Raw genomic sequence first — 15,178 nt, forward strand, 5'->3', positions numbered from 1 at the left:
ATTCGCTTTTCCTGAACGTCCAATAGCATTGGAGCTAACTACTAAGGGAGATAATTAGCCTATCGCAATAGCTAAACAAGAGTTGATATGTTATATAATATAAACACGCAATGCCATTTAGAAAGTGGTCAAATATTATATTTTGGATAATACTTTCATTGTAAAGTACAGATTCTCGTGCTTCTCTGTACTTTACAAAGAAAGTGTCATCGAAAATATAACATTTTTTACATTTGACCACTTTCTAAATGGCATTGCGTGTTTATAGCTTTCTGCCATGGGAGCCGTGCCCATTTAAACTTGTCTCAGTGTGGGTAGGGGGCCATGTAATATGTTGTAGGAAGTAAATTTTATACGAGAGAGGTTTTTGATATTCTGGAACCCTCCCTTTAAAAAAATGCTGGATACGCCCTTGTGGTACATATAGTAAGATGAAGCCAGTTAATCTGCTTTCAATATTAACAAGTTTTCAATATCTCAATTGTTGTTTGCAATATATACAATTTTGCTTGCAATATTTGCAATGTTTATCACGAGCTGTTGTGTTTCTATGCCAGGATTGAAAGTTGAGACTTACTTTACTCTGTATAAAGTCAAGGGTAGAACGGTTGTATCAATATTCAGTGAGTGAGTGAGTGAGTGAGTATGGTTTTACGCCGCTTTTAGCAATATTCCAGCAATATCACGGCGGGGGATACCAGAAATGGGCTTCACACATTGTACCCATGTCGGGAATCGAACCCGGGTCTTCGGCGTGACGAGCGAACGCTTTAACCACTAGGCTACCCGACCGCCCCGTATCAATATTGAATTGCCTTAACGATGAACAGTCAATCAGTAAAAGCACTAATGTCCTTACATTCGTCAGCTATTTCCATTTCGCAAAAATAACTTAAATGTGATTTCGTTTTTGCGAAAACAAACATCCTTAGTTTTCATTATATTTAAACACGGATATATTTAATTGAACCTTTAAAAAATGTTGTAATTTCATTTTCGTAAATCAATTCAGAGTCCCTTAAAACTAGTAAAGGTAACAAAGCAATCATTAGTATGAAAATCACCCCGAAATTACATAGTCCTGTGGGGCACCTGTGTGAAAAGGATGATCAAATTCCGGTCAAGCTGCCGGCCTCTCGGTCTTCATCTGACACGCTCGGTAGTTTCGTTCTATATCATCCGAGATCCATTTTCAAGCAGTGGTGTAACTGGCTTGAGCTAGAAATCGCCCCACCCTCGTCACAGTAGAGAAGTCGGTTGAAGAAGGATCTTGTATAGCGTCGTACGAAACCATCAGTGTGTCCGGAGAAGGCCGAGAGGCCGAAAGCTTGACTGTTCATCAAAATATAAATAAAACCTATTTTCACCGCGGCGGGAATATTTACACTGCGGTGAAACTAGTTTTCTGTTTTCCGCATATTTTGAATTTTCATTTAATTTTTCTATCATTCTCACTTGACCTTTGGACTTTTAAATGAACACTTTTCTGTGTTTCATGTTTGGTTTTCAAAATATTTTATCAGTATTCAATATTTCCTTGCTATTTGTTGTTGTTTTTAATTTCACTTTACGGGTTTTTAAGATGATCACTTCCTTTTTTAATTTCTTTGATAGGCATTTAGAAGTTGGAGTACTAAGTAAGGATAAGAATTTATGGATGAACAACTTCTTTATTACAATTAAGAGCGACGTTTCGGTGTAGGTTCTAACACCGTTATCAAGCAAGCTTAGAACCTACACCGAAACGTCGCTCTTAATTGTAATAAAGAAGTTGTTCATCCATAAATTCTTATCCTTACTTCCTTTTTTATGTTTCTGTATACGTCATTTTTCACTTTCCTCCCATAATAATCGGAGACGTTGTTATGTGACTGAAATACTGCGAAAAGCAGCTTAAGAGCCAAATCACAGCCCAGAATAAACGATTGTCTAATTTGGCAAGACCATTGCCTTCATAGAACAAATTAAGTAGTGTTGTTATTGTGAGTAGTATGTTACTCATTGAAATACAATTTTCTTTATTTAACGAAAACAACGTTATGAGAATAATTAGTTTAACCTTTAACATTTTTTAACGTTTAAATTAACAGGACAATGCACTCAGAAGTAAGTATTCAACACTTCAGTACTTTTCATATACCTCAAATAGCTTGGTGCAAAAGACAGTTGCCAAAAAAATGTGCCTTTATTTTATTTAAGATTAAGAGACAATAAAATGCATGAGAGGCCCATCAACGAATCTCATCCAGTGTGGCGGTGGGGCAGTCTAGTGGTTAAAGCGCTCGCTCGTCACGTCGAAGGCCCAGGTTCCATTACCCACATGGGTACAATGTGTGAAGGGGGACTGAAGCCCATTTCTGGTGTCCCCAGCCATGATATTCCTGGACTATTGGTAAAAGGGCGTTAAACCATACCCACTCACTCATCATCATGGTATCAAAACCTAAAAATGAAGCACGACCGTTTATGTAAAACTAGTGCTGTCTTTCGAATAGGGAGGCGGTAGCCGTTCTAATATATCAGTAGACGCGGACCAGTCTCCTCTCTTGTAGTTAAAAAAAATAGAGTAATAAATCAATGGACATAGGTGTAATATTCCTAAAAACAGTAAGCCCCCCAAACCAAAGAAAAATATCAACTTTGAGCTACATTCATCGCACAACATTTTTAACTAGCCTAGTGCTGCGACGACCATGATCCTCCACGGCGCGCCATATTCAGTTTGATGACAGTCTGGTTCTCTGGTCACTTTGCGCAACGACAATAGGCGCAGTACAAATCAACACTTGTGGGAGTAGGAGCCCAGCTTATTTTGTCGACTGCTACATACAAGAAGTGGCAGAAATGAATCTTCCAGTGATATAATATCGATGATAAGAATTAAATGTAAGTGCAATTCCTGTGACAGATTATTGAGTAAAGCTGTGGTAGATATTGTAAATAATGTTGAGATACGATCACATAGTCAAGATTTGATTTTGTAAACAGTAACTTCGAAATCGTAGGTCAAGATATCGCTAAACCGGGCTGTCGGAAACAAATCTCGCATACTGAAAGTGGGGAAAGATATTTCGAAACAATGTCATAATGATACAGAGGCTGCTATGTGTTCTTTTTTAATCTAGACTACATTGTGATGTGTCGGTACTTGTAGAAATATGAGTATCATTCTGTTAAAATCTAGAAGAGACAGCATTATTAATTTTAATAAGATGCAATCAAGTGTTCATTATTGAATGCAAGACACATGTAAGGAAAGGATATTGGAATTATTGAAATACTAGTAGGCCTATATGTTCCATACTCATTCACTTTTCACAACACAAAATGAATGAACATGTTTTCAGAGAGTCTGAACTTGACTGATCAAGGCAATCTTTGTACAAGGATCATTTTTTTATCTTAGACAGATCTACTTGATGTAACTGATTATATATGTTTGCGTGTTTATGTGTTTCAAATTTTCATTTTGACAGAACATAATGGACAAGCATAAGTTCAAAACACCTATAAGGCCAACTTCAAGAACAAAACAAGGGGCACGATATAAAAACTTTCGATTCCACCAGATGTCATCCACTGATCTCTTATCTGTGTGTGAGCAGAAGACCCCTGAAGTTTCTGATACCGAGATCAACCTATACTGCACAGAATCAGACTTGTCATTAGAAGATATCTGGGATGAACTGTCTAGTCCCAAGACAAAAGAATCAACAACAACTACACGAACAACCACACAGGAAATCCATACAAGAACTTCAAGAAATGTTCCTCCAAATTCCCCTGTTTATCCAATTACTACACATGAGGGTAGTGAAAATCCCTTTATAAACTGCTTGTTGAAGATTTGGAGTGAACAGAGATTCAATTCACCTCAAGTTGACATAGAAAGTGATGCAGCCACATCTCAACATGAAGGTGATGGGGCACAAAGTCGAGAAGCAAACCCAGCTCTTGTATTTCAGGATTTAGGTGTTGAACAATCTGTTGCTGAATGTGTAGAACAGGTCAATAGAGAACAGATGGGTATTGATCATGTTGTTCCAGCTTTTGAGGAGAATCAGTCATATTTTGAGCAATCTGAAGACAACAGTGAAAGGGTACTTGCTTCTTGTGTCCCAGAAGACCATCTTGTACCTGTGTTTATTGAAGAGTGATCACTACATCGTGTTTCTGCTACACTTCTGTATAACTTTCAAAAAAGAAATAGAGAAAGTTTGATATATGTGTGTGAGAAAAAAAATAGTACACTCAGTTCTTCAGTCTTCAGAAAGGTCAACAATACAAAGTAAATATTTCATGGTCTTAAATCAGTCAGAAACTTACTGGTAGTATATGATTTAAACATATATGCCTACAGAGCATTTTATTTAACATTGTGACAGTATCTAAACCATAACATTGATTTGGCCTAATATGTGTTGGGTTTTTTATCAGAAGTTTGTATTGTAGCATTTGTCATGGTGTCACATTTTGATAGTATCTTGAACTTAGTTGAAGATGTGCATAATTGAAATGTGTTTAGAATGTTGTTGCCAATGTTGTTGTTAATTTTTAACCAAGTTACATAATTTATTGCCACGTATATATTTATTGATATTGTTGAGGTGCCAGTACCAGTATTTATTGTCTGCCATTTTGCATAATTGAGATACACTTGACATTTCCTGCCAATCTTTGCAATAACTTATAATAATTCATGTTGACTGAAAACAATTGTTGATGTTACTAGTATTACCCTGTTGTTGTTTTTTCATGATGTAATATTTATCATTTAATGCCAATCATACATTCGAATCACAGGCAGTTGTGTTGTTGTTTTTTGTTCATGCAAATGTAGGCATGCATGTTACTCATATGCACAAACCCTATAGTCATATTGTTGCTATTAAAGTATTTACCAAGTTGGATTATGACTTGCTTTTTTTGTGTGGATTTTTTTTCAGGTACTGAGGAATAGAAATGAAGGCAAAACATTTCTACCATTTAGCAGTTAAAATGCTGTAGGTACATAATAGACAATCATGAGTTATTTGGTGAATATTTTTCAGACCAAGGAATGATCAAGTAACATCCATCTTTCAATTTGGTATATGCAGTGTTTCAAATCTGTTTGTTTTCTGGGACATTTGACTAATACTAACCTGAAGTGTCCTGACCCTTGTGAATAACCGGGTTAGAAGTTGGTCTTCAGCAGCCCATGCTTGTAAGAGGCAATAAATGGGATTGGTTGTTCAGACTCGGTGACTTGGTCGATGCATGTTGTCGTATACCAACTGCTTTGATCAATGCTCATGATGTCAATCACTGGATTGTCTGGTCTAGACTCAATTATCTACAGACCGCCATCTTAAGGCTGGAATATTGTGTTAAACAAACATAGTGTCCTGAAGATGTTTGCTTTCAGTTGAAATTTAGAATGAAATAGAACAAAAATAGCTAAAATCATGACATTGTCCTAATGTAATTTGTCACCAACAAGTCACTGGTGCATAATATAGAACCTTTTTTCCAAAAGTGAAAACTCACTTAAATATTTACTACAGTGACACAAAATGTTCTTCAGTATATTGATAATCATTTACGTAGGAACGTAGAAATTAACCTAAATCGTTTACTTACATGATTTGTGATAACATGTCAAGACACCATAAAAACTAATACTCAAGCTAATGTGAATTTCTATCCCTATGCTGCAAATGGCTAGGGTGTGGGGTTTATGTACGAGTCAGTTGGGTTAAATGGGCTTTGAACAGTATTTCAGTTATATCAGGAAAAGTCAGCTTGATGTGGTAGGAAAGACGTAAGTGATGCAGGTATTGGATGCTTAAAAATTTGTTGAAACCCACGAGCGGATATGGTGCTGACAAACCTAGAAACATAATCGGGTGAACTGGGATTTTTGTGTGAGAAAAACAGGACACTATATTGGTTACTCAAATTGTTTGTTTTGCAATGTGGGTCCAATCAGGATGTTGTACTGGTGACTTGTGCTGAGAGGAAATTCACAGATTTAGGCCATGTTACTTGAGGTCTTCCAGCCTTTTTGTATGACTCTGTGACTTTAACTTCACCCTTGACACCAATGCCTTTCTTACAGATCTCCCCTTATTTCATTCTATGAGTGTTGGGTATTCCAGGGATAGAATTTGCATTTGCTCATCTGTCTCATATAAAAGGTATCAAAAATGCAAGTTTATTTTTTACAAGTTTGGTGCATCCTTATTTATTATCATTTATTTAGTATTTAGTATATTCAAGGTAATTTCTGTGAATGTGTATACATTACTGTTTACAGAATGACTGAGGATGATTGTGAGTGAGTATGGTTTTATGCCGGTTTTAGCAATATTCCAGCAATATCATGGTAAGGGACACCAGAAATGGGCTTCACAAACTGTACCCATGTCGGGAATTCAACCCAGCTCTTTGATGTGACGAGCGAATGCTTTAACACTTAGGCTACCCGACCGCCCCAAGGATGATTATCATGACAGGTCAGTTCTGTTGCATTGTTGGCCTTACACGTTTTCAATTTGAACTTCCAAACTCTGATTATTATTTTTTATGGGAGACATATGGCAGAAACACGAAACTTGACTGATCATCAGGCTGGTTTCGATGACTGGAAAAAGACATATATTTACCCATGTATAATGAGTATGCGCACCTACGCACTGTGCTACTGAGAAATTATCTGGCTGTCACATGAGAAGGGACCGCCTACGTGGTCTAGTGGTAGAGCGTCTGCCCGGATAGCGGAAGGTCCGGGGTTCGATCACCAGCCGTGTCATTCCAAAAGAGGTTAAAAGATGGTACTTGTTACCCTGTTTTGGCGCTCGGCATTAAGGGGCTAAAACAAGGACTGGTCGGCTCGGAGTGGGGTATTCATGTTAAACTGCGGCATGGTATCTCAGGGAGGTAGCACTATAAATCGGCATCAGTCCGGACAAGCAGCCACACACACACACACAAACACGTGCATGCACATCGCTATATATAAGTGCAATAATCTTGGACGAGAAAACCCAATTTTACCTCACCTCACATGAGAAGGCACGGAGCACATAAAATGGAATGTACAAATCAAGAGCCCAGACACAGCCACGGCTGAAGATTGTCATGACATCAGACATTCAATAATTTCGGTATAGCCAGACAGTATTAGGTCTGTATGGACGCCCTGATATAGCCTGTAAAGGCCCGGGGGCAAAAAACAGCGTTGAACATTTGAGCAGCGAGGGACCCAGTCAACCTGTTCACACGATTTGCGCGTCATATATCAAAGCTGCACGCGTCTCATATTCTACGTTTAAGTGTTGATATACTGGGCCGCCATTGTGTCCACCCAATCAATATTTGTATCCCACCGGCGAGGAAACCGTGTGTAATAGCGGTGATGTTCCATAATCTTCGTTACACTATTTGTTTCATTACAACCGCCACGTTCACCCAGATGTTCTGCCATAATCATCGCCGCGGCAAATCGAGGTATGCTCTTACTTCCCACGGCGCAAATCTCTCATCACGGAAAAGGATTAACCTAAACTTTTAACATTTCCTTGAAACCGCGCTTGTGAGAACTGACCGAGATTCACATCTATGCATGTAGTCTTTCACCTCTCATGTCTTTGTTAAAGGATATGCTAGAACGACTCCTATGAACTGCGCATGTAATTTACGATCCGGTGTCAACATGGCCGCCGCGACAGCCATATTCAAATTGTCATGTTGGATTATGTGCACTACTCATGTCATGTATGGTTGTATTTGTCAATATGTTTTTTTTGGGGGGGGGTTAATAGGCAACCAGTTAATAAGGCATATTCAAAATATATATCCTTGCAGCATCTTACCAGACCCTTACCCTGGGGTCATAAAATATATCTCTTTGCGTAGATAAACAGATAACGCTAAACATACCTGTTATTAGAAATCCAATCTTGTTTTGAATAAATGTGACATAGCTGAAAAATTGCTGACTGTGGCCTTAAACAACAACCAAGAAACATATTTGTACACGCCACTATTTAAATATTTATATCTGTCGACAACGACCCCCACAGCAATTTTTTATTATTTGCGTAAAAAGAGTCTTTATTACGTTTCTGCATATATTCTTTTTCGAAACGTCACAGTGTAATTAAAAATAGGCTTGTAAACAATACGGAGTCATTCTCTTCATTGCTTTGCTAACATCCATACAACATATTCTTCATCACACAAAATGAATGATTCCTTATAAGGACTTATATAGTCCGGAGTAGAATAGAGCCACGATACCCATTTGCGTAATGGGTCGACTTCGGTTATTGTTTGTAGTTTCGTGTTGTTTAACACACAGCAATATTCCAGCTATATGACGGCGGTCAGTAAATAATTGAGTCTGGACCAGACAATCCAGTGATTGACATCATGAGCATCGATCTACCCAATGGGAGCGAGCCTGTCTACCCCAAACCGTTAGTCGCCTCTTACGACAAGCATAGTCGCCTTTTACGGCAAGCATGAGTTGCTGTAAACCTATTCTTCCTCGGATCTTCGTGGGTTTCCAAAAAGCAACCTCATCGCTAAGGCGATCGTAACTCTCATACTTTACCATAAACAAAGATCACCGTGGCAACTTTTTGAAAGGGACCAGGCTATTTTCGATTATCCAGCGCATCATATCTCCATTTTAATTGGATGAACCCCCTGGACGCATTCACTGCCATAGCTTCGTCCCATGGCATGACGTTAAAACATAGCTACCCAACCAAATTACTCACAAGAGCGAGAAAAAATCGGTGCATGCAAGGTAAGGATGGGACAGGAGCGATGGGGGCGCACAGTGACGTTACCATGCCTGAAGATCCGGGTATAAGAATAGGTCTTCTTGTCGCAAGATGCGACTAATGGGATCGGGAAATGAGGCTATGTTAACGAATAGATTCAGGTATTCATCAATTTAGAATGAAGATAAAACAATACACTTTTTACTGGAGGATGAGATCAAGCCGTTGCTTGTTTTCATAAGTGAACTACTGTATGCAAACGCATATATATATATATATAAACGCCTACGCATTGTTATAATAACCGTTTGATCAAACGTGTGTGTGTGTGTGTGTGTGTGTGTGTGTGTGTGTGTGTGTGAGTGTTTTACAAACACCAGATACGTGCAAATGAGACCAACCATTTCTGTTGCCAGCATTACCGGAAACTACCGAGGAAATCCGAAGGCTCTGAGCCTTATGACGTCACGAGCACCGACTGGATATCGATCGCCCCGTGCTCCAAGTACTTGACCTACTTTAGCCAACGGTAACGCTGTTGCTCCGTTAAAAATAGATCTCTCTGCTCTTCCGCTGCTATCGTAACAGAGTTGATGCTCCAATCCCTCACGGTTTCAGAGGCGTGAAGACTGGAACTGTTCTTGAGATTTGATCTGTTTACCATGACTTCATGGAAATGGCACATCATCGTGTTCATAACGGCACTGCTTACGACATCGCATGCAACTGTCAATATTTTAGTTACTTACATGTACAATGAAATATGCTGATTGTGGAAAGAAAAAAACGTTGAAATAATGAATATGGACATTTATCAATTTGAATTACATTTATCAATATAAAGGTTTCAAAACATGAATACGTAAATAGTATTGTTTTGAACCAAATTACCGTATGGCGTGAGGCAAAACATGAAAACACTCACTAGTCTTGCTTTGAGCAGCATAAATAATGTAATAAAATATTAAGATTCACGTCAGCTTTAATCCCCTGAAAGTTTTTGAATTTTAAAAAATTATTTATTGATTGTCACACCACATATTCTTTGTGCATATACCGCATTGCTTCTAATAGATGCCAAAACGTATTTTGGGGGGGACATTATAAGTGCTAAGAAGGTTATTCATTTACAGATAAGAACGAAGCATATACGAGACCATTGCCCTGTTCCACAAAGCAACTTTAGTGCTACGACTATCTTAGTCTGTGTTAAAGTACGGACATTACGAATGATATTAGTGCTATACGACATGGGCCCGTTCCACAAAGCGATCTTAGCGCTAAGTCGATCGTAACTCCCATTCTTTATCACTGACTTACGGGGGTCCTGGGCCCACATGCACAAAACGAGCTTGAGCTAAGAACAGCATAACGCCCATACTCTTAGAGCTAAGATCGCTTCGTAAAATTGGACCCAGGACGACAAAAAGGACAACAGCAGGCCGGGACAATTGAGATCACTGATGAGATATGTTCGATATATGAGTTCGCGTCACGTGCATGTGCTTCAATGCATTCCCCGCCGCAGTATACGTGTCTGAAACGTTCCCCTGTAGACAATGGACATTTACACGTACTTCGTCATTCTTTACTACAATGTATTTTTATACTTTAAATTATATTTATTTGTCATCAAAATGATCTCGACTTGAACTCTGAAGAATTCTTCCGCATATACGTATTTACTCATATACTATATATGGTGATCAAGGGGAAGTGACGCTAATATATAGGTCACGTGGTCTAGAAAGCGCTAGGTGTCACAAGTTCCACGTACAGAGTACTATGGTCGAGTTCGTCAAATACTGCCGAATCTAGACGAATGTATAACCATATGATTAAAGACACCGATCCAAATCCACAAAGCAATCATACGTATATATATATATAGCCCTACGTCTTTCTTGCGACTAGATTTACGATTGTCTTAAAATAGCGACAAAGCTAAGATTTCAATTAGAACGGAGCCTAGATCTTGAAAACGCAGGCGTCTACGTGTCCATTAATTCGTCAGCAGTCGCTTTTTTCCATAACCTACAAGAATTAACATGTCACGGAACGACACGAGCTGATCACGACACACTGCAAGTGCATAGTGTTACAATGGGGTGGGTCGGGCATCATTGCATCTGAATCTGAATCTACAGGCGCGATACAAAGCCCTGTCACCATGGAGGAGAATGTCCATTCCTGATAATGACTTTAATTATATATAGACAAAGATTCCCGAGGGAGATTTCAGTGGCTATTCACACACACACACACACACACACACACACACACATGGGTGCATATTCAGTGACGAGTAGAATTGTTCACCACTATACAGAAGTCGTGTTGAATACACGACACAGCTTTTTACCTTAAAAGAATTGGGCTGATTTTCTTCAAAGATTTTCCTGTTTTTGATTTTATGAAAGTTAGATCACATGTCAAACAGTTAAGTTAAATTTACGAAGATACCAAATGAAATGATACTCTTCACTAGAACTGCCATCACCCAATACTATATATGGAATTGTCAGTGTCAGTCTTGGTGTTATCGTGTATTGATTCGTTTTTACAGTGCAAGGGTATATATGGCTATACACATTTATGTCACGATGCATTTTAAGGCGGCGTTCACATGCGCATTAATTTGGTGACGCATTAATTTAGTGATTTACAGTACGCACTCACTCAAACACACGCACGCACACATTTATATTAACACATGCAATATATAATGACAGTGTACCGAGGATCAACCTCTGGTACGCTGTCGCTGTGTACATTGCATGCATGACCAACTCCGTGCACGCTTGTTTATGGTCATATGTGCGTCACTTATGGACGCAGCATCGATCTCGTGTTGACACTGCAGTCCTGTTAGCGACTGGAGCCAGGACTATGCAGGCTCACAATACTGTCACTGAATGTGTAGAGTTCGCGTCTGTAAAGACTGGACTAGGTTTATACAACACAACCGTGCACGGCTTGAGGCCGTGCCGACTCCATATAGGTAACGCGTACCTTGGGAGGTGTTATACCTTGTAAGTAAATAATACATTAGGAGGTCCTGAGATTTGATCTTACAGTAGATATTCGCGGCCCAAGTTCATCCACACGCACGCACGCACGCACGCACACGCGCACTCACGCACACACGCACTCACGCACACACACACACACACACATACATATATATATATATATATAATATATAATTTTTATAATAAAAATACAAAATATGATATCGAACCTTTGCAAATGTACACTATATCACCGTCTTTCGACAGTTTTGGAAGTCACCTTGTAAATATATTGCTATATACATCCAGTTTGAAACATATTTAATTTAATTATATACAAATATGTATGATGTCTGTGAGTTGGTTTTAACGCCGCTTTTAACATTATTCCAGTTATACAAAAAGCTGTCAGCTTATTGTGGGAGGAAACCCGCTGGGTGTAGATCTCAGACGTCTGGTTTACCATTCGTGCCCTCATATTGTATGAAGTTCAATGACCGCATAATGAAGCGTTCATTGATTGGATTGACCGACGTGAGATGATATAATGAATGGGTGTTGTGGAGGGGGGTTAAAAGACTTTTCACGTAATAAACTCAATATCGTAAATTATGAATTATTTTACTTTGATCATGCCGCTTTACCTTTCAAACTTACTCCAAATGTGGCAGTTGCTGGTCAGTGGGAATCTAATAACGATACACCGTGCGTTAACTTTGGTGAAATTCATCACTGATTAATTGCACGTAACATGCTTCAACAAACGCCGAAATAAGTATACTTGAAAAAAATATCGCCCACGTTTAACAAATGCGGAATCAAATTTGCTCCGGTATTTATAGATTTTGCATTAGACAGACGAGTACTGTTAGTTTTGGTCATGCGCACATTGATTAGTAATGGAATGCTTAGGAAAATGTCGTGTCTCAGACAGAGCAGAAAATAATAAAAATCCAGTCTAAAATCCAAACTTTACGGTATCGTTAGGCATTAATGTAATTATTAGACAAACGCTTAGTCTCTGAAATTATATATTTTGGATAGAAACACACAACTACATTTAAATTGAAAAGGAGCCCCGGTGAGATTGAAAGATCTAGACTTGCTTCATTTGGGACTGTACCATTACAGTAAGTGTTGGTCGGAAGGGAAAATAATATGATTCAGGGACTAGGAGTCAGACTTGCATGGGCTTTAATGGATATATTTGTTTCAGGGTCTGAATGACATACCAGTTCTAAGTGTATGCATGCTTGCACTGCGTACTGCTACAGCGTTGATGACAGTATCATGCATACATCGATGATGTATATGTATATTAGATCTCTCTTAGTTTTGTCATGGGTAACGGAAACAGATTCAAATGTCGGGTTAGTGTAAAGCCATAGCCGCCATGAGGGATGGTTGGCTAGCCTGCAGCGATTATAAAGCGTTGACTCGTCACACCAACAACCCGAGTTCAATTCTCCTCGGGGGGGATTTATTTAAATTCAATTCTATGTGTCCCTCAACTGTGCATATAGGGGCTTCATAATTGCTAAAAGGGGCAGAACACCATACTAATTCGCTTACTCACAACGTCTGGCGTAAATGAAATATCAGGTCGTTCTATATTGCCATGTGCATACCGTCACGGTTCCAAAAGCCTGATTCATTCATTCATTCATTCATTCGTTCAACCCCACTACATAGCTGACGCTTCGTTTGTTTGTTGTTTAACGCCGCACTCAGCAATATTCCACGTATATGAAGGCGGTCTGTACCTAATAGAATCTTGACCAGACAAAGGAGTTTTTGATATCATGAGCATCGACCAAAGCATATGGGATTCGATGACCTGCATCAACCATTCAAGTCACCGAGCCTGACCACCCAATCTCGTCAACCAGTGAAGATCCGGGTTAGAATAGGTCTTCAGAAAACCAATGCATTTTTGCCGTAAGAGGCGACAATGCTTGTCGATTAACGGGATCGGGTGGTCAGGCTCGCTGACTTGTTTGGTGCTTGTCATCGTATCCCAATCGCGTGGATCGATGCTCATGATGACAATCACTGGATTGTCTTGTCCAGACTCGATTATTTACCAACCGTGTCATATAGCAACAACAACAAAACGCTAGTCGTCTCTTACGACAAACACATGGGTGGGTTGCTGAAGATCAATTTACGGACTTTCACGGGTCTGTTTCAATATGTAACGTCGTGGTTTCAATTGCCGTATCAGGTTATAACTCCACAACGCCTATCATCTTAAATTCTTCCATAATGGCGACTGACGTTTATAAAACATCATTTCTATCGTATTACCATGTACATCGTCAGATTCGTCACGATTTCACATAACGTCACGACGTCAACGTCATTCTGAGCAATGGCGTTCCTATATAGCTATAGCTAGTACATCCCTTAGCAAACGTCATATTCCCATCACAAGCGATAAATTTCCGTTTAAGTTTAATTGATGATCTGAAAGGGGTCATACAAATACAATGATCAAAGTGAATTATATATTTTTGTTCGTGACACTCGGCAGACTTTTCAAGGCGATCGACGAATACATCAATCTCGTTACACAAAATGCTGTCAGTGGTCAACTCCTAAGATGGGAGCACATTAAAACACAATCACTTTCCACCAATATAATAATAAGCTTTCCGGTGCACAGCCTGGGGGAGGCTCTGTTTACTAAGGGTCTGTCGTATTGTCTAGGAGTGGCCCAGCTAGGAAGCCATGCAACACGCAGATGTTCGTGGTCATGTAACCTACTCTAAAATGATGTTGACTGTTCCAAAATTGAAACACAAGATTCATCATTTGACATATATATGTAAATTCAGTCAGTATTCGAATCGATAAAGGTCTGTTTGCACTATTGGTACAGATATATAGGCCTTCGAAATCGAGGTGTTAAAGACGCACTGCCTCGCCATCGTGTGATATTGATGTAAAAAAATGACCATGGCCAGGAATCGTGCTTTACACATATGATTGTTTTCAAAGTATTAAATCGATTTTACAATCCAGTATTGCGGAAAAAAATATTGTCTCTTCCGGGAGGAGACTCTGAAGGAATCGCGTATGGTGACTTGTAGGGGACATAAAATAACGTGCTTCCAAACAAAGACATATGTCAAACATAACACATACGATATATATTGGTCTACAGAGACGAGGGGTCATACATTTCCTTCTTTTATCGTAATCTGTGTGTCGAATACATCTTTACATGGTGCTAAAGAGAAATATTGGTCCACATAACAGGCTCTTGGCAAAAAGTATGGAAGCCCATGTCATTCTCATATACTTTATTGTCCTCTTGTGTGAAACCCTGGCTCGATATTTGGCCAGATTCGCCATAATATCCTATTTTCAAGAATTCAGAAACAATATAAT

The 15,178-nt window shown here is 39.1% G+C and overlaps 1 protein-coding gene across 1 annotated transcript; it reads left to right on the plus strand.

Moving 5' to 3' along the window:
• Positions 1 to 3,482: 3,482 nt before the first annotated feature.
• LOC139442122 (uncharacterized) lies at positions 3,483 to 4,157 on the plus strand. Its single transcript, XM_071222924.1, has one exon. The coding sequence runs from the start codon at positions 3,483 to 3,485 to the stop codon at positions 4,155 to 4,157; it is 675 nt and encodes a 224-aa protein (XP_071079025.1).
• Positions 4,158 to 15,178: the final 11,021 nt, after the last annotated feature.

This window comes from Haliotis cracherodii, unplaced genomic scaffold (genome assembly GCF_022045235.1).
Source record: "Haliotis cracherodii isolate W230 unplaced genomic scaffold, xgHalCrac1.p SCAF_5, whole genome shotgun sequence".
In the NCBI taxonomy this organism is placed as follows: Eukaryota; Metazoa; Mollusca; class Gastropoda; order Lepetellida; family Haliotidae; genus Haliotis; species Haliotis cracherodii.